The sequence below is a fragment of the Gasterosteus aculeatus genome, chromosome 2, assembly GCF_964276395.1.
Source record: "Gasterosteus aculeatus chromosome 2, fGasAcu3.hap1.1, whole genome shotgun sequence".
NCBI classification, from domain to species: domain Eukaryota; kingdom Metazoa; phylum Chordata; class Actinopteri; order Perciformes; family Gasterosteidae; genus Gasterosteus; species Gasterosteus aculeatus.
In genome coordinates this window covers 9261322-9282986 of record NC_135689.1, presented here as the reverse complement: position 1 = coordinate 9282986, position 21665 = coordinate 9261322, and the positions used below count along the sequence as shown (strand labels likewise).

At 42.8% G+C, this 21665-nt stretch overlaps 1 protein-coding gene across 9 annotated transcripts in view; it reads right to left on the bottom strand.

Moving 5' to 3' along the window:
- The window catches only part of LOC120829835 (ERC protein 2), a 117650-nt gene that overhangs the window by 27848 nt on the left and 68137 nt on the right, over nucleotides 1–21665 (bottom strand). For 7 of the 9 annotated variants that reach the window (XM_040194343.2, XM_040194350.2, XM_078090672.1 and 4 more), the window contains 3 exons: nucleotides 9300–9447; nucleotides 5034–5195; nucleotides 1267–1326 (listed from right to left, as the gene is read on the bottom strand). In XM_040194343.2, the coding sequence (XP_040050277.2) occupies nucleotides 1300–1326; nucleotides 5034–5195; nucleotides 9300–9447 (337 nt within the window). In that variant the 3' untranslated portion in view covers nucleotides 1267–1299. The remainder of the gene's footprint in view (nucleotides 1–1266; nucleotides 1327–5033; nucleotides 5196–9299; nucleotides 9448–21665) is intronic. The other 2 variants (XR_013453033.1, XR_013453034.1) reach the window with 1 other exon arrangement.

Sequence of the window (21665 nt, the reverse complement as noted above, 5' to 3'; positions counted from 1 at the left end):
CCTTGAAGTAACATAAGTTAGAGGCGGGCAAGAAAATCAACTAGCGTGAGGTGGAAAGAACAGGAGCGATGGAAAAGAGATGGAGGGATTGAAAGAGAGGTAGAGAGGGGGCAGTGTGGTGTGTTTCATTACGGTGAATCCTGACACTGCTGCATTCTCAGCACACATGGACTGGATTATAGGCTATGTCGGCTGCTCCGGCACTGTATGGCTCAACAACGCTCTTTTGCACGCACACACACACACACACACACTTACAAATGAACACACAAACATATTAACTAAACCCACTAAATCTTTGCAGTGTAGGAACAAACCATTTGCTATAGGACTCTTAATCCCAAAAGCAGCACTAGGGCATTCTGCATAACTACTAAATTGTTGAGGTTAGTGACTGAGTCTTCTTGTGATGGTCCACCTGTGGATTACTGGGGGAAAAGAATGAGATGCACTGGAAACTATGAGTATACAATGCTGTCTGTTTTTCTTTCTCTCTCCCATTCACACGAAAAAATACGAGCCCCCATGCCTCTTTTCCTCTCTTTTCTTTCTTTGTCTTATTATATCTATATTCTTATACATCTCTCATTTTTTGCTGTCTCTCTTTGTCTTACACACAAACACACCTATATTAGCTCCATGCACACCATCAGTTTTCTTGCACATGCCCATTTCCGCACGTCTGCATTCAAAGACATCCTGAGTCTATGGGGGGTTACAATATAAAAAACCCTAAACAGGAATTATCCTTTATGACTCTGCATTCTTCATTTTAGTTTTTTTTTCCCTCTTAAAAACGTTTCATGACTGTTCTGTTCTGTGTTCTGTGTTACTCCACACACCAGCACCAAGGGGGTTGCGTGGTAAAACTAGGACTTAAAAAAGTAAGGTGAGTAGACCCGTCAAACTCTGTTTTTTCTCATTGTGTCGTTTTTATCACTTATGGGCCTTGGTACGCTCCCTTCAGACTGCTGGGTTTGCATTGGTCTGATAGCACACTGTAACCTATAGCCACAAAGTTCGCTCAAAGCATGCGGCACAAGCAGTACATATACTGCTTGTGCACTTGATAGTAAGACAGTCATAAACCTCTGAGACCCCTGAGCCTTTAGTTGACTGGAATTCAACTTTTGGTGCCATCAATGTTCCCAACTGTTAGTTAAGCCCATAGAAGGACTATTGCGTAGAGGATCATTAAACAATCTGTAAAGAGTGTATTCACTCTAAAATAGGGGAAATATTTTACAATAGCTTTACAATACTCACGGTGGACCAATCAATACAGGGTTTCCATGAAGATCATGCCCATATTCCCTCTTCATCGTCCTATGAGAAAAACAAGGAAAAACATGAATAATCATTATCAATACATAGTACTGTACATCCAAATGTCATCTATGTGAAAGAAAATGGCTTCAATTTTGACCGAGCCATTACAAGCTCTTGCCCGGTGGTTGTGTCTTCACAAGTAGGCCTACATGATAATTGTACGTGTAAGCAAAACACTCCTGTTTGTGGGCCTCATTCAGAAAAGGTCCTGTAGAATATCACACAATGCTTTCCACAGTGTGATTGTTCAGCAACTAAACTAAACAACTAAACACAGAAGGGGTTTCCTCGGGGCTGAAACTGTGCAGGCAGGAGCCCTGCTAACAAGATGGCTAATTCACTCAGACACTAACATTACAATGGTTAGCGGGAGCTGGCAGCTCAGCTTAGCCAAGCTCTTGCCTGCGTAATGCTTAACTAGGCTACGGCAAAGTTGAGTCTATGCTACACAAGAAGGACTTGGCTGAAGTCCACTCTGGCTTTGGTTGGACTGAGTGGTTGTGACAAGCTTGATAAACTGAGTAGGCAACACCTAAGCAGCTAAGCTATGGTTGTAACAGCCTTTCAATGGAACATGCTCGATGCTAAATGCTAACATGCAGTTAATGGCTGTGACAGGCCCTGTAAACAGAGCCAAACTTATAACCGCTCATTCTGCCAGGTTAAACACACACACATGCACACAAACAGCCAAAATACCATATGCTACCTCTCATAAACCTGAAGCAAGCAGCATGTTACGGACTAGAAAAAAGCGCAACAACCCAAAAGAAGAGGTTGTACAATTCTGTCTCGGATAAAAACTTGCTGTTTTTTATTTCCCTCCGAGGCTGCTGCCAAGTATCTGGCAGTAGTCCTGGCATAGCGAAACTGCACACACTCCTCGCTGAGCCAAAGACCTAGGGTGCATCTCAAGAGGTTAAATCCACTTCCTGCGCTTGTCTTGTCTTATTAGATTTCACCTGTCCTCAAAGAAAGTCCGTCATAGATTGAGTAGAGGACCGGGAGTATAGTTAGGGGATTGGGACGGACTCAATATCTGTATCAATGAGCTTTGAATGACACATGGTTTAGCTTAATGGAAAACCTTGAAGTATATTTCGTGCATTTGCATTTATATTCATGATTATTAAATGTGCCAGCTTGGTATTCATGCCGTGTGTACAGTATGTGTCTGCTTTGGGGAAAAGCAAAAAAGAATGCGTGTGTGATCAACGTTGTGTTATGCATGAAGCTGGGAAGGCATTGTGGTCTGCAGGGTGAGTGTGCAGACGCTCTTCATCATCATTATTATTATTATTATTATCATCAATCATCCTACGAGTGATGTTTCTGGACCAGGCAATGCACTGAACCAATGGCCACATTTGGACATTTCAAATTGGAAATATAGTGGTAAAAAGGACTGAAGGAAAGACTAAAAAGAGACAGGGAGGCAAAGAGAGAAAATGTGAGTGTGAAGGAAATACTCAATAAATGTTGAAAAAAAAGAATACTGATGAAGAACAGACAGCAGATGTAGAAAAAAAAAGCTTCAAAAGCAAAGCTAATTGTGAAGACAGAATGGAATAATACAAATAATGAAAACAAGAGTATAAAAGGATGGGTTTAAGAAAAACAAATAAGGGTAATTAGTTACATTTAAAAGAGGGGAATTAAAGGATTCCTGCATTTGGAGAGAAAACTTTTATTGACATCTAGACTGTGTGACCTGACACACACACACACACACACACACACTATGACCTGTGCTGAACCCCTAGAGGTTAAAGATCAGATATGAGGGTAAAGCCATGAGGTTATTGGCTGACCTCTCAACGAGGTCTAATGTTTCTGAAGCATATGACACAAAAGGAAGAACAGAGAAAGAACAAAATAAAAAATAAAAAAGTTGTGGATGGCCGACAGAAGGAGGCGATATTACATTAAAACATATCTTTGAATTTCACATTTAGTGCCAATGAAATGATTCTGCAGCCTAGACTCAATTTGCAATTTTTGTGTGTGTTTGTAGGTATTTTGTATCAAACCAATGTCCAATCAACAGCTATTGTTTCCCCCCCTTTAAAAACAATTTCACTTGAATTCTTCCCTCAAATGTCCATTTTATTGACATACACATTCTAATTCATAGAAAGAACAATTGAGTCCAGATTATTTTGTTACTCCGTGGATTCTTAAGATTTCCCAGCACTCCTAATAATACTTTCTTTACTGGGCTTTTAAATCCTACTTGAAAAGTTGAAATACCACCTGCAGAGAGCTACTGTTTATTATGTCAAACACTCATGCAGTAATATATTGCCAGGTAGACATATTGCAGGAAAGACGTTTAGAAGGGCCAAGTAAAGAAGATTAATCTTTGATACTAAACCGCCTTTGCACTGAACTATTTAATATGGGGCATACCCTAGTTGGGAAGTATTCTGCAATACAATAGAACAAGGCGTAATAGCCTGATAATATAATTTTGGCAAGCCAAAACATCATATAACGTAATGACTCCACAGTTACAATTTGAAAGGGGTCCTTGTAGGATTAAACTGTGGTTCCACGTGTTAAACTATTTTCCATGTCGATAGCTTGCCTACTCTAGACGTTGATATCCATAATTATACACCGCTTGAAGCTCCACTGATTTTTTAATAACTGTAACCTGCTGTGTGAGATTCTGTCTGAAAAATATATATATATATGGATGTCAATCAGCACCAATTATTTTAGAAATCAAAAATAGTCTTTCTGCTGGCTTAAATGGTAAAACTGGCTACCCTGTCCTCTTATGTATTGCCAAGGTATGTGTGGGGTGATGCATGTACAGGATTGTGTGCTTTATATGAGTGTGTGGGGATCCCAGGTGCATCTTTGACTTCAATTTAGCGAGCAGTTTTGGAAACATTCAAAACGTCGAGAAACATATAATAGGGGATGTCAGATGAATGTGGAAATCCCCAGATATTTCTCTTAAAGCTCAAAACATTACAAACACACACACACACCCACTTCATTATCCTAGTTTGGAATCCCCCCAATTCCCAACCTCTTGACAATAGAGCTGTGATGTGCTGATATTGCATTCAGTTACCTGAAAGCTTTGATAACAGATGGAAAGACCGTTAATCTATCCTTTCATGGGCTAATTAAAGTTCTTTGTAGATTTCCTCCCCTGTTAGTGATTTAATCTGGGTGCATTGTATCATCAAAGATTCAGCTGTGCACTGCAATCGATGCATGCGCACTTACCCAAACACTCAAAGACTGCTGATGACAACAACAGTTCTCTTCGGATCCCTTCATACCGACACATTTAGTGTGTCCTCAGGGCGGTCTGTTTGTGATACAGAGACTACGAGAAGGAGCTTATATTACAGATGAATGATGTATAAACTTCATTCCCTTTGATCAAAACACTTATTTGGCAGCGTTTACGTCGGGGCGTCATATCTAAATGATATGAATAACTTCCTTGGCAGGAAGTAATGGGGTTCAACAGAGAAGAGGCGGCGGAGAAGAGAGAAAGGGGAAATTGTATGCTGCCAACCACAACTGGCGTTGGAGATGACAAATATATAATTGCACCGTTAAAAAAGACGAGGGCCCCGAACATGTCCCGTTGTGTTATGTGAACAAATTCAGACTGGTTGGTGCGTGTGTGTGTGTGTGTGTGTGTGTGTGTGTGTGTGTGCGTCCACTCTCATATTGACCTGGTCCATACGTGGCCGGTGGTTGCTATGGGCGGGCCCTCTTGGCAGGCTTCGGTGATGCATGTTTGCTGGATGCGAGTGGTGAGAATGGTGAGGATGATGTTGAGGGTGAACGTGATCTTCCTCGTAGTTATCCGCTATCAGCTTCATTCTGCTCTGAGTCTGCCAAAAACAAAAAGGAGATAAACAAGAAAATATAGAACACATAATTAAAACACTAGGTATTTTATTTTTCAAGCATTGTTTGTTTGTTCCATTAAAATGTTCCTGGTGTCTCGGAATGATTAGGCTGAGGCATTATTGGATGGGATAGAATCATGTTGAGAGCCTTCAAAGAGGGTAAAAAAAGTGCCTCTAACAACACTTGACAGTTCATAAATTGTGTGAGTCGGAGTGCCAGATGAAAGTATTGTAAAACTGTCAAATGTCATGTGTACTGCAGATTATAATTTAATTGGATTAGACGAAATTTTAGTAAGAACAGTCACTGGGTGTTTCATCTCGCCATAGGGCCACAGGCGTTTTTAGATGTCCTTGATTAAAATCAATATTATTAAAGATGCATTTTTCTGTATGCAATGGTTATGCAAAACGGTGTGTCTTTGCATCTGTGAGTATTTGTGGAAGACGCTGACATCTTGCTAACATTGTTGCTTTGGAAAGAGATAACAGCGCAGGATGACTAACGCTAACAATCAGCTAAACTCCATCCAGCTGTCTGGACGACAGACAGAGACAGAGTGGGTGCAGATATATTGACACGCTCAGCTTTATTCTCTTTACTGCGCATACTTCCACAAGGCGGGGCATGACTGCAGAGCGGGAAGTGGGGTTGTGTATTCAACGAAGAGGATTTGAAGGAAAGACGGAATGGAACATCATCTGTGGTTCAAAATGTTGCGGCTTTCCATGTTTAAATGAGAGACAGCCACGGCGGGATGAGACAAGAGCCCGGGGAGACAGGTGGGAGAGGGTGCTACATTAGCGAGAAACCTGAGGACATCCCTGCTGAGATAAGTTGCTGAGGCCTAATGACTGAGGAAACGAGCAGGTCGGGATCACAGGAGAGGATGTGGCTACTATTAAAGAGCTTAGCAATTAGCTTAAACGGGAGGAGAGCTGGTTAGATAAGGCAAGAACACTGATAACGTGGTAGGAGGGAAAGAGAGAGACGGAGGTAAAGATGAATCGCCAGGGATGAAGGAGGGCTCGGATAACAGAGCCCCCAGACCAGTGGTTAGATGACTTAAAAGCCAGGTTGAGGTGTATTGCCGGCCCCTTGCGACCTAAGGTGTTGACACTAGCAGGTGTGACTGGGCGGTTCTAGCCTCGATGCAACAGTTACAGAGCTGACACCTGTCATTAAGATGAGGACAAGTACTATCCTATACCGTGCAGCTGATCACGCTGTGAATGCTTCCATACTGACTCATTTCTCAGTGCTTACTTAAGCTGATTCATTCTGATAAAGAAATACTACCACAACGAATCAGAAACTAAGGGTCAAAAGTGGCTTGTGTGTCTTTATTATAGGACCGTAGCACATCATCATCTAATTACAACCATATTTGGTAGGATGACGTGCGTGTGTGTGAGTCCGTGGGTCTGATAACCTTTGACAAAAACACAATTGAATGATGTGATGAATCGCTTCTGGAAGAATCTCACTGTGTGGTCAGGATAGCCAACATGTGGCCCTCCACATTATTAATATTCATCACCAGACACACACACACAGATGACAAAACACACACATCCACTTTCTTCTCACCGCCATATTCCAGTATGCATGTGCAAACAAGTTGATCCAATATAAAATGTATATGTGCTGGAATGTGTGTTTTAATTAGTGTTAATTAGGCACTTTGCAGAGTAAACAGCTCAGTAATGGCCTCCAGACCTGCTTGTAGATCAGACAGCCTGGAATAGACACAGGTGCCACTGCTGGGAGAGGAGAGGAGAGGAGAGGAGAGGAGAGGAGAAGGAGGGGAGGGGAGAGGAAAGGAGAGGAGAGGAGAGGAGAGGAGAGGAGAGGAGAGGAGAAGAGAGGAGAAGGAGAGGAGAAGGAGGGGAGGGGAGACATCTCTAACCATAACAGATTTTTTCTGTACTGTGTGTGTGTGTGTGTGTGTGTGTGTGTGTGTGTGTGTGTGTGTGTGTGTGTGTGTGTGTGTGTGCAGTGAGTGCTCTCTGCATGTGTATCAAAGTGCAGCTGCTGGCGTAAACATGGCAGCGATGATCTCGCTGCCGAGCTCACAGCTGCATCCCAAAGCTCAGTCCAAGCCCTCTGTAAATCACAAGCCTGTCCTGATTAGAGCAGAGCTGTTTTACACACATATGGGCACAGGAGGCTGACGAGAAAGGCCTTCGACGCGCAGCTGGGTAGAGGTTGCGCAACACTTACACGTACACCTGTAATCAAGTCTCTGTGTGTTTCTGTACGTGTAAAAACTGAGCAACACAGAGACCAAGCAGGCAGGTGATTTTACATAAGCCCTTCAAAATGGTGCACCTCTGAGAACCAAAAATCGCTCTGTTCCTCACAGAGAGAGAGGATGGATACAAGAAACAGGCAAGGGAGGAGAGAGAGAGGAAAAGGAGGGATCACTTTCCAGGATTCCAAATACATCTTTTGTCATCTTTAAAGCACTAGTGGCATTTGGCCATCCTTCACTAGGATGGGGCCACTCAAAGAATTCCCACACGGGGACACACTTTTTCTTTGGGAAGTTTAAACACGACACTCCACTTGTGATGGTGTGTGTGTGTGCGTGTGTGGCTGTTTCGTTATAAATCTGTTTTTCGTGTGCCCTAAACAGGGCATGTGCCTCAAAGGGATGCAAACTGAGAAAGGAAAGTTTGTCTTGGACCAGAGGCCTTATGCACACACACACACAATCTTCAGAAGGAGGGATGTGGGGAGGTCAGACAGGGCACCGCTATCTGTAAATCTATCTGCTCTCTACATATCAGCTTTCTCTTACGAGACTCCGAGTCCCATAATTCTTTGGCATTTCCTGATCAGCTTCCTTCCGCAATTGTTCTGTTGTGGACCTCAGGAAGGCAACCTATCCTGAAATGTGTGTCAATGGCCCTAGAGGACAGAGAGCCGGTTTATGGGTCGCATAAAACAACATGACTTCCAGAGAGCTCCTTCTGACTCCTTATGGGAACTACTGACCTTACACCCCTCCCATAACATGAAGCGCTGACCTGAAGTCTCACATAGCACGGTCTGGTAAAGCGTTGCACTTAGCAGTAGCATTAACATGGACACATATGCGTATTTACCTGAAAACTTGCTACGTATGAGAAAGAAGACACAAATAAAGTTTATGTGCTGCTCGCTCCTCTCATTTCCTCTCATTTTCTTTTCCTCCTCTCCTCTGCTCGAGTCCCGGGGGCCCTTTGTTGCAAATAGACCTCCTCACATCATCAGGTGGACTTTAACTGCTGCTTACCCAAAGGGGAAAACATGACGCATCCGATGGCGATAAACTGATAATACGTTTTCCTTGCAGTCCCTCAAAGGAAATTACGCCCCCTAGAAACTGTTTACCGTTAACGAGACACGAACAAACATGAGTCCGCGCTGAAGTGCACACCCGGCCCGTGCATCTGTTGACTTTTAAATGCACCATGTTTCCCAGAAGCCCCTGTGACTCAGGAGACCTCATATGCGGACCTCATGCTGTTGTCTCCTAATTGTTAGCGTTCACATTAGTTCAGTGACTGACTTCGTCTGACCAGACCTTAAACCGTCATCTGCCTCAGGTTACAAAGCCAGAATGTGGGTTAGTATGTTTCTGAGTGTGTTATGGGAATGCTGTCTGTGTGACCAGATGATGTGAGACACAAAAATCCACGAGTAATTCATTCATAAACCCAACGCACGTCTGCAAGTCGAGTGCATCCAATGATCTTGGTTTTCCTTGTGTATTTATGAGACTAGATGTGAACAGCTTCTCCTTGACTGGTTCTGCTCATGATGACTGAAAGTAGTTAATGTGGTTTGAGGGGGGGGAGGTCTACTCTGCTAACTACCACGGATTATTAACCTCTATCTGATCCTGGTTTTAAAGTTCATAAGTGCCCAGGCTGTTTTAGTGAAGGCTTAATCACCGTCGGCAGGTTTGACTTTGCACGGCTGCTTTGATTCACATGCTAAACCTGCCAGGTCAGACTCCATTTGTTTCATGTTTAGGAGTTCTGTAAATGTAATGATTCATTTATAAATAGTTTGGTGGTCACGTGTGGTGGATGTACCTGCTGTTTGAGCTGGTGCATGAGTTTGTCTTTCTCCCTCTTCAGCGCCATCACTTCCTCCTGGGATTTTTTCCTTTTGGAGGAGGATAACTCCAGCAGGGCAATGTTAGCATCCTTCTCACTGATGGCTGCCAGCAAAGCCTGCTGCCTGAGGGGACGGGAGTGGGAAATGGGGAAGCGGAGTAACAGGAAATATAAGGAATGTTATTGTAAATTGACCAATGTTAAATAAGAAAAGACTAAATATATACATCCCTGAAACCAAAAAAAGAAATCGAAATGTGGAAATTGTTTGCATAGTCAGAAAATAAACAGGTACACAGCGCAGATACGGAGCAACTACGTCTGCAGCTGTGGGCCCCGTTTGGTATTACAGATGTCAGTGCAAACCTACTCATCCCAAAGCTCATTAAACAGACGGAGATTCCAAAGAAAAGAGAGACATCTTTGAAGTGGTCTGCTAAGTGCTGTTTTAGTGCTACCTCACTGTGACTCATGGATATGTAATAGTGTAATGGAGTCTAATAGAGTAGGCTGAGAAGGATATGACATCTTTACCCTGTCACCGCTGGTTACAACAGTGTGTTTCTGTGAGTGTGTATATGGGGCGAGGTGGCAACTAACAACTGTCTCCAGGTGCAGAGAAAACTCACCACTGAGCTTCATGCACACACACACACACACACACACACACACACACACACACACACACACACACACACACACACACACACACACACAGGACTCGGAGAATGTCTCACGTAAACCTTCGAGAGAAGTCTGAGCCTTTGGAGGTGATACAGCAGGTGATGACTATTGTCGTCACAACACAGGATGTTGTAAATCCAGTATTGTGACAAACACACACACCCCTTTTGTAAACACACCATGAAGCCCAGACATATCATCATAGATTGCCCTTGTATGTACAAAAGGAAAACATACATGTAGGAACAGAAGACAGTGAATCAACTAATGTATGATTCCTTATCACTACAATCAACCAGTATTCATATGAGCGTAAACTACCGATGCTGGAAGCGGACAATCTAGTGTGTAGGCAGTAAAGATATTTGAAATTGGATAAACATAAAGTGGCCGAGGATTTGAAATGAGGAGGGTAGTGAAACCAGCACGGTGTGGTTTAATGTTTAGGTTTTGTGTCAGGTGAGGTATAAATTCTAAATACACTTTGGACTTAATTAAAAATTGACCTGAATTTGGAGAGCTTTTATTCCATGATTTGTCCCTGCAGAAATAACTTAATTGTGAAAATAAACATGCTGTACTCAGAATAATGTCCCGCTGGCCTGGGACTCCACATTTTGTGTTTTTAGTGCAATTATCTGCACGCCGCATCTGGATTCTCCCATTCACCGCCATTAATAGGCCTTTGTGTGTTGTTTCGTGTGCTCGCGTGTTGTGCATGGATTCGCCAGTGCATGCATGTGGGTTCTGACATGGATTGGAGCAACTAATCACACCATTAATCACAGGACAGGACCAACGTGACGTTTTTCGTCTCCGCACACCTCCACTGTTATTCCTTTTAATGCTCACTGTAATGGGAAAACGCACAGACACACACGTAGACCCACACTGGACCAGAGCCTGTGCTGTAGACCGCAGCTTTGTTCTGCCCATTCACAATGTAAAAATGGGGCTAGGAATCCATGATTTCGATGATACTTGATATTCAAATCCTTTCAATCCCGGTTTTATATCCACAGCCTAACGAACTCAATGATGGTTATATTGCATCTTAAAAGATGGGCCAGTGGAAATCGAAGTTCCAATCCTGTTTCTTCAGCTGTGTCAAGAGAATAACGAGGGGATGCAGAGAGTCATATATGGTTATGGAATGCGGCACAATGTGTCATAGCTCATAAACAACGTGTCAGATTAACAGCCCTACTTACAGGATTGCCATCTTTATAACACACTGCCAGACAAGCAAAATCCAACTCACAAATCAGGCCAATAGTCAGCTAACAGTCAGCTAACACTTTTCCTTTTTATTGACTGCATGAAAACAGAGCTAAAGAATATTAGTCAGTATGTGACTCTTAATACACATAAAATAACTGGACACTAAGCTGAAAAATAAACCAATGGGAATGGAACCACAATTTTAGAACTATGGACAATCTAAATGAGTTAAGCATTAGGTGCAGGGCCTACTTGGTTGAGTGCAGTGACAGGTTAGGGAGACTAACCCCCAATCCAGATTTAAAGGGTACGTTTTAGGTTTTAAAGCGTAGTAATAATAATTTGTATTTATTTTATCTATAACACACTCTTCATCAATAGATCAAAGTTCCACACAGCCAGCAAAAAAAAAAGGTAAAACATACTTAAAACAAAGTAAAAACCAATAAAAACATAGGAAAAAATGTACATAGAGTAAAAGCTGCCTTCCTGTATCAGAAGGTTTTAGGCCAGTAATCTGTGAACTCATCCAAAACAACAAAAGCTCATCTTTTTCTGCGTTGCAGAAATCGCAGATCACTAAAAGGAAGCTAAAACAAATAATTACTGTATGTATTTCTCTTCATGACCAGAATGTGTGATGCTGTCTGAGAAGACACGGCTTCTGCGTGCATCACACATGCGCTCTATGGCTAAGCTACACACTCTCAAACAGGCAAGTATTGACGGACCCTGAGACGTTCTAAGCCCGACCACTTCAGACCTCTGAACCAAAGTGGCTGCGATGATTCAGTCCAGGCCGAATCGCTTCCAGGCTCTAAATTAACACAGCACATTACAGAGCTGCTCCTCTGTGGGTGCTCCCTCCGCGGGATTCTATTGAGTGATGTCTTCCTGAAACAATAAAAAAGGGCATTTTGATGATTAGCCAACCCGTAAACTTTGTCTCCCACATCCTCAATCAGTGATGTGTGTGCCTGTTGTGTGTTCCTGGTTGTGTGTCCTGACTCTTGATTGGTACTTAAAAGCCTTTGAACCTGAATCACAGTGGGGTATTTAATCACATCTTACTTGGGTGGCAATTTGGTCTTAGCTTTTTTACACAGTTGCAATGTACGTGAATCTAGCGGACAGGATTCAGCTATAACACACACACACACACACACACACGCACAAAGACAAATGCTTGTACTGTATCGGCTGGCTGATCTCGAGTGGGGGAATCTCTTTACTTTCCTCCCCTCTTTTCTCACTCCTTGCTTAACTTAGACTTGACAAATCCTGGTAAAACAAAATATTATCTTCATTTTTTTTCTAATTGAAAGGGGTGACAATTACATGTTTTTTCAAGAAAAACTTATGATTAGTCTTCATAAAAGTCAGACCCCATGAACTAAAAAGTCATAAGGCTCTCCAGTAAAATGACAAATACATCCTGCTGCTGGATTCCATGTAAAAATATTGTGTAATGTTATCTTATGAGATATATATCTATACATATTGTAAATAGATATATATTCCTCACATACACTTTTAGTAGAATAGATGAGCAAGGCTGTGTGGAAAAGTAAATGCAGGACTGACATGAACCTCTCAGCTGAACTTCTACATGTGATTCCAATTCAACCTTCATGCTCCCTGGGACATATTGAGACATTTCCATCTACAGAGGTGGGAGATGGATGGCTGAAGTACATGAACGGCGATGAGAAGTGAGACGAAATGGGGGAGTGGGGGACAGAGATGATACGGAATGAAAAAATGGAATGGAAAAGTTTGGAGATGTCAGGTGGGAGAAGATGATTTGGTACAAAAGAATAAAACATTTGGAGAGAAGAATTTGGTTGAGACGTATTTGATGACAGAGGCCTGTGACGGACGGAGAGGACACTGTCAGCCCAGACGGATTTCTGGGTGACAAGGGTTAAGATGGGGTCAAAGGGTAAGCAGTAATGCATACGTTTGTAAAAAACTAATTTAAAGACAGCGAATGACAAATGGGGAGGAGTGCTGCGGCTGGAAAGTAGAAGAGAAAGTGAGAGAAAAAAAACTAGATGAATCCAACTGAAGATTGTAAAGTATGTGTTTGACAAGAGGGACTGCCACCATTGCTGCACAAGTAAAGAAAAGTCGAAGAGGAAGGGAAGAAACGCGCAAATGTAAAGATTTAATAGTCCCAGCCCACCCTAAATTTGCTCAGTGCACTCACATGTTGTTATTCCTAGGCGTCACGGTTGAGGGATATGTGTTTATAATACGTGTTATGACTTACTTGAAATTATGAGTGTCGAGAGTCAGTGGGACAGAAACAGATGCGTCCGTGCGATGCCCGAGGGAACCATCAATACTGTCTGCCCCTGAGCGCAGAGTGTGCATCTGTGCGTGCATTTGCCTGTCCGTACATATTTGTGCTTTCATGTCCTCGTGTGCAATGTATTTTGTTAGCAAGAACACGGGGAGCCCACTAATATCTCCTCCCAGGCCGTCTATTATAATGTCTTCTAGTTTGTGATCATGCACCTCGACCACTTAACCGTCCAACTGTGCAGAAACATTCCATGTGCATTTTACTGCCGTTCCTTGATTGTGAGTGTGAAGATGCGGTACATGGCCGGGGGCCCCTGGCGAAGCAGTACTAGAGCCCTGTGGTGAGAGCAAGCAGAGGACATGAGAATGGGGCATGGTTGAGTGACACTGTTATTTATGGCTTTGGAACACTATGTTATTTACAACCTAGCAGGTACGGAAAAGGTCTATTTCCGACAAAAGACACTCTCGCTTCATTTCGAAAGCTTACTGCAAAACAAAACTGGCAAATATACGTTTCAACTCGAAATGTGGATAATCTTAATTTCTGACATAGCATCCGTCAATCTTGCGTTTAAGTCTCCAATATTCCTCTTACACGGCTATATTAGACATGATATGCTAATCATGAGCGTCGAGCAAGAATGCAAAACTACATGCAAACCTTGAGCTGTGCTTCCCAAGAAAAATCCATGACAGCAGATAGTTCTCCCAGAACTGGGCCAGGTTGTGTGTGTTTTCACTTCACTAATAAAATATACAGCCCACTTACTCTGCTCAACCCCACTCCCACACTCTAGTGCTCTGACCAGTGGAAGTGTGTGTGTGCGTCTGTGTGTGCGGGGGTCTGGTGTGGGGGTCTAATTGAAAGAGTATGCATCAGTTTTACAGCAACAAGAGGGAAAATACGAGGGGACAAAAATCAACAAATCTGCCAAAACTAGCCAAATGTTTAGAGTGGTAGCATGGACGAGGAGAGATGGCTGACTGCTCCCAGCGATGAGCAGGACCAGACCGCCACCACTGCATTCCAGCCAGGGAGAGGGGAGATATAGAGAGACAGACAGAGAGGAACGGAGAGAGAAACCAGGTGTGTGTGTGTGTGTGTGTGTGTGTCTATGTACTAGAGGGAGTAAATGCAGAACAATAAGATGAAGAGAGCATTTCAACTTCCTCTCAAAGCAAAGGTCAAAGTCAAGATCTAGTAGACAAAAGGATGGCACTTTAGTTCCAACATTTTGTATATTTATCTCATTGAAGGTATTTCTGCAAATGATTAATTTCATCACCTTCTGAGGATGTTCTAAAAACGGGATGGATAAACAGGCCAAGAGGGTGTCAGCGATGATTATGATGTCACCGACAGCTCTTTCCCATTTGGGCAAACCTTCGGGTGTCTCCATCTGTGCCGGTGTTTGCTTGAGTGCTTGTGTGGGCATTCTTTTTTACTGCAACCTTGGTCTTTAACATCAACGCGAGAGAAAAAGACCAAAAACATCAGCTTACTCAAAGCATCTGTCAATCTCCAAAGCCGTCTGGCAGGAGGCCCGCCCACTACAGCTCCAGCCATCCAACCAATAGTACAGCAGGCTTCTCCCTTCCCCTTAAAAGTTTTTGGTCCGTCTTAGTCGCCTCTCAGCTGACTGACATATTCTCCCCAAGGCACGAGACACAAGACAGGGGGCCGTACTGTACCACACACGTGCAGGGCTCCCCTGCCACACATACAGCAGCTGGCTTGTTTAAAGCTCCCTGTCATCTGAGAGAGGAAAGAGTCGCAGAATGAGCAACACTGCTCCAGTTACACTACTGTAAGAACACACACACACGCACACACACAAGAAAGCGGAAGAAATATGCACACATGAAGCATGTTAAGAAAAGGCGCAAAGGCATCAGTATAAACACTGTTGAGTTATGTCAGCCCCCCCACTCACCCCCCTGCACACATCTTGACCTTACATCAAAGATGAGGCTATACAGAGGCAGTATGTGGCACGGAAAATGGTGTTTTGTTGAGGTCAACAATTACTTTAAAGAAAAGTAGAATCCCCTACAACGTACTTACTGTATACTGTTGCTTATTGACAATATATACTGTATCTAGGATTGTTAATGAGTTTGCATGATTATTCAAATCACTGTGAAATTAAACAATAAGAAAATAAATACAAAAGGAGTAAGCTTTCATTGCAAAGTGAAAAAAAGTCTGCAAAAGTATGATTCTCATTGTTATCTGTGCTGTAAACTGTGAGAAAGGTAAACTGAGGACACCTTCTGCGCTGTGATATTTGAAACAGAGGTCTTCTGTGAAGTCTTGTGTGTTGCATCCTGTTAAAATAGCCGCCTGTCAAACACAGCTCATCTGCGGCTCTCGGACAGGAAGTCCACCACAATGTGTCTCTCCTCCCTTTCTTTAGCCAATCAAGAAGAAGATCCTCTCATCGGAGGAGAGAATTGCATCACCTCCGCTCTGGACTTGAACCTCTCTATTTATCATTCAATCTCTCTCCATTATTCTCTATTTGGCTCTGTCGTGCCCTCTACTCACTCTGCAGTGGGGCCAGATATTAGGTTCAAGGAGGTTATGCAAACACGTTGAAACAGCCATCCTTGGCCTAAGTATTACCCTGAACCCTTCAATTACCCGCCTTGCTTTCCTCTCTCCCCATTCCTCCTGCCTTTCCTGTCCTCTGTACGGGTTCTCTCACTACGGTCAACTGCAGCCTGGAAATACAACACAGTGGCGCAGCATTACACATGCGGAGATACATAAAAATGCACCCAAAATACACAAGTGTACGCAACCCGATGAAGGACGGGTCCAGAAAACTGTGGGAGCATGCACCCCTGGTGTATTTTCTCTGTGCTCCAAATGTAGGGCCTGGCGGTGGACCACAGCTGAACCACAGCCGACATGCGGTGGAATGGGAGGCCACCACACTCACTTCCCTTAAAGGAGCCATGGAGACGTACACACACATATGGTCGATCACAGAATGACCTCCACACACACACACACACTCACATATATTTATATAAATATACATATATATATATATATATATATACTAACACATTCAACAATTTCCTGGATAACACTGTCATGACGATGGGAGTCCATGTTTAAAAAGAGGTTTGAGGTGAAGGGACAGATCTGTATGGGCTGTTTCCCACAATGCTTTGCCAGACAATTACACAACCCAATTAATGTGGTTACTAGAGCACCGCTAGGACTTAACTTCAAGCCAAACGTACATGTGAGCGAGCTGGAGAGAGATATGTGTGTACTCTCGTTTGGCCTGTATTATTCTTAAAATTATAGCTGTCCTTGGAGCTCGGAGCTTAGTTGATTTCCCGTTAGTGTGTAAAGGACACACAGGGTCATGCTAACATTCACCCCACACTCAATCGGCCAATAAAAGTTATTTCCAATCACAGATATATGAGCTCAAGTTTTTAACCGAAATTCCGGGAAAACTACAATACCCACAATATCTCAAGTGTGTTTCAAGCAAAGAGCTCCATCAATTTCGTAGAATGAAACCTTAATCGAAACCAAATGTTGGGAAAGATTTAGTGTGGGGGGGGTGTTGAAAATAACTTGAGGAAGATCTGAAAACCAAAACTAATTTTGATCAGGCCCACCTACGTGGAATTTTTAAAATTGTTTCCACTTAAGAGAAAAACCTACTATGGAAAAAATACACAACTAGTGAAAATCCTGCACTTTGACGATAATTCATCATTCCATTTTAATTTTTTAAATATTGCAACGATAGTTATCAAGTGAATGTAGCATAATGAAAAAGTACAGTATTTTCCATTGAAATGCAGTGGAGTTGAATAAGGAAGTAGCCCAGGAAGCATAAGTATCCTTAACTGCAGTGCTTGAGTATGTGTTCTTAACACCTGCATGTGCAAGGCTGCAAGGCCTTACATTACCACATAGATTGAGCACGCTCACACATCTGCTAATAATTAGCAATCCACTCTTGGTTAATTTGGTTCTTTTAATAACGGAAGTTTAAATATAAGCACAACTTTGTGTAGAAACAGTAGGAAACACATGCTTTCCTTACAGTTACCACACACACACACACACACACACACACAGTGGTCTAGGTAAGGTGCTGATTAGAGAAGCTGTTGCCAGGTCCGGACAGGTTGACTGTATATTTAGACAGATCAGTGAGGATCATGGGATCAAAGAGTAACATGATTACTACCTAGACTTCTGATAAAGAAAAAAAAAACGATTTCCCTGTCAATACACACATTTGGAAGCATAGACACATTTGAGCATGTGCACATGAACACAAACAGATACATGGAGTTGTACCGGGACACAGAGATGGACTAAAAAACACGCAAGCACACTCACACACAGACTCATTCGCTCTGTCTCACAAACACCCAAACAGACAGACATATACACCCACACCGCTCTATAATCTGGGTAATTTGTATGTTGAAGCTGGTGTAGACAGATCGCGCCTCCGGTGGATTGAGCCGGTTGTGTCATTGCGTTTGCCTGTTCGTAAAGTCGGTGTAAATTCCCGATAGAGACATACCGTACTTGTAAAGTATAGTGGTTGCGAATATCTTTTGTGTGAAGAAGACATATCGAAACGTGCTGCGATCTTGTCATTAAGGCACTTCTTGTTTGTGGAAAATATTTGATAGTGTGTGTTGTGTTTATTTATTTTACGAGGGTTTACGAAAATTGAAGCCGCGAGCATGAACACACAGACGGTTGTTGCGGGAAAGCAAGCATGAAACACCTACAGTGTGTGTGTGTGTTGCAAACACGGCAGCAAAAGCAGTACACTAGGTCATCAGCTGGTTGCCTTGTCCGTCTTACAAGAGTCCGGGTTCCTTTTGAATTTTGTCTGCTTTTTCTCACAAAAATGGATAAAAGGATAAACTGATCCACAGAAATAGTAACAAATGCACCGTGACTTTACTGCACTGTGATAAACCCGTGCAGGGATTCTGGTGCGTGCATCTGGTTTTTAATAAAGAGACCAGGGGTAGTGTGCGGCCAAACGCTGCTGACAGACCCACTGATGTCCAGATAGATAACACGCAAAGACACAACCAAGCCAGCTCTCTTGGTAAATTACATCACAGCCTTCCTAACAATGACTTCCACTCAGTCCCTTTCCTTGCTATCGTTTCATTTTGGATTAAGTATAGGAAGTTGTAGGAGTTCTTCATTTTTTATGTTTTTCTTAATTGATTATTCTTTCTGTGGTCACTTGAACATGATGATTGTAGATTTAGTAGGATTTTCCTCTATGTGGTAGGTCATGTGTGTGTGACCAGGGAGTAAAGAATATTACAAAGACGTGGATGTGCTCCACTGACATCTTAGAACTGTGGGTAAGACTTCATTAACGATCGCGAAAAGAAGTCAGATTGTGCGGAAGCCTACGAGGAAACAAATACGGTCCCTTCCGTTCACCTGTTGCAAAAAGCCAAGAGGGTGACGCGCGTATTCCGAGAAGGCGACGGCCCAAACGCAGACCTCGAGTCTTCAAAACCTTCGAGCGACAAACCAATGGGCCTACATCATGTGCAAACCCTTAAACAACAGCACGACCGTGCCTCTATGCAAACACATCTGTTCAGATAATGTACTAAGATATTCTTTCTCGTTAGATCATGTAATCTGTAGGTTTACAGATATGACAATATAAACAAGACATGCGTTTAAATATAAATATATGCAAGACAGACAGGAGGATAATGTAATGCAACTAGTCAATGAGGGTACTTGTTATTTGGGGTCAATTTCGGCTCTGATTTGAGGTGAAAGGGGACATCTTTACTATACCCCTTTATATTCTCAGCTGACAAACTATATAACATCATGTTGTAGGTGACACAATGACTTCAGGTAGAGTTCTCTTCAGATATTTCCTAAATCAAGGAATGACGCAAGTCGCAATGTAGCAAGTACTATGGGTTATTCTTTCGCTTCAGTTGACAGACCTACATATGATACAGTAAAAAAATCCCAACGTTCCCTACTAGAATGTCTTTCCATCCTCTCTGGAAGCCGAGCGAGGGGTGAATGCTAGATCTGATTATGGCCCCTGCTGTGACTGTGTGCATTTAGAGATTTGTATAATGTGCTCTAAATAGAGTAGACATGGTCTGTTTCAGAGTTGTTAGGTTTCACCGTGTTACAGTAAAAATACAGGGTTTTGGGTTTTTGTGTGTTTCCTGGACTTTGAAGGAGAAAAATGTTGAGATACATGAAAACAGAATTTCAGAGAAAGTGGAAGTCATGGGGGATGGGGGTCTACACCAATTACATCTCAAAAAGACTGGGCTTATTTTACAACCACACTGTGATGACAGGGTGTACATTAACAATCAGCTCTCATTTTGTCACGAGGTTCACCAGGAGACCACCTTAGCGTTACAGAGGGTTGAAAATAGACTCATAGAAACATTTTCATACAAAAATGTTTCCGCGTTGCAGAACCAAACCTTTGAAATGAAGGCGAAGAGCATGTGAGGAATACAAGTTTGCATGCAAGAAAGAAATGTTTATTTTTCTTTTATCTGCAGTCAGGCAGAGAGACTACCGGGCATCTCCTTAGAAGTTTGTTGAAAGACTGGCACGATAGACAAAGTGAGTGACATGTCGAGATGTCTGCAGTGTGGTGTGCGTGCAGATACAAGTAGGCGTGGGTTTCTGTGTTATTCATTTTGTGTTGATGATCCATTTGTACTGTTTTTGCACACCACTATATGCATGCACAGACATGCGTGTGTGTTTATCGTGCTTTGAGCTCTCAAAGTGACATGTCGGGACACTGATGTCAGGAAACTGACCCTCTGAGTCTGACAAACAAACCGTGCCAGGAGAAGGATCTAAACAGTGTGCTGAAATTGCTTTATTACTCAGTGTTTGCCCTAGGTGTTGCATTACTGAAGTCTTCCACACCATAAAAGCCTACTCTCTATGGTTGAGCCTGTGTTTGTGTGTTTGCTCTGGCAGAGGCTCCCCTATGACTGGTTATATTGGACATGCTCAAACAAAGCCAAACACACAACGGGAGCCGCAAGCAATTAAGGCCTGCCATGGTGCATAACTCCACTCTGAACACCCTGTGTTTCCCTCTTGCCATCCACCAGGCTCATTCTCCTCTACCACACATTTCAAGGCTTGTGCAACCATGAGCCACCATTCACAGTACACCCTTGCCTTTCAGCCTCAGCGGCACTTGCATGCTCCCTGCGCACTGGTATCCTGTGCGGCATCAGAGGCAATAAAACAGTTTGTGAGTATGTCATCTTTAGGATTAAACGTTAACGTCGGTAGGCAGAACATTGCTGACTGGCACGGGAGTTCCTGTAATACTAGCAGGCAGGGTAATCCACTGGATTTATACATATTACGATGGTTTAGCAGAGCCGGGTGGGCCCTGTGTCTGCATTACATTCTGTCATTGGGAAACATTTGTCACCATACACATCGTCCCGATGCACCTCATTTCTCTTCATGCTATTGTGTGATGCAGTTTAAGACGTGCCATTTGTAAGTTTGTCATTAAGAAGATGATTAATACAAATGAGTCAGTCACAGTGAGTGATGGACATCCAGTTTGAATCAGATACTCTCAAGGCTGAGTAGAGGGTGATATCTCACTGCCTGTGGCCTGGACAGCACACATGGTGAAGATCTGTTTCAAATCAATATAAAAAAAATAAAACTGGTACACTCAATCTGGGTCAACTTCTCTCTCCCTCTGCACCCCCAAAGACAGACGTTTTTGTGAAAAAGCGATGGAGGACCGGATAGAGAGACGGAGCAGCGCTGCAGTTGCAGTGTTAGATAAGTTGTGTATCCTGGAGGCGTGTCCAGTTGTTTACTAATAAAGGCAATGATTGGGATCTGGCTAGCAAACAAATTCCTTCCTGAATTCATGTTGATTTCATCACAAAGCATTATTTCACCACTGCCCCTGTGCCACTTTTTGAAAGCCAGAGTATTACTTGGCTTGAAACTCGATAGGAATCAATAATTGCAGAAGGCTCATATTGTAACGGCAAAGTTTGGGTTTACATCTATTTCCTCGTCTAGATATGAATGTATACACCATGCAACCACAC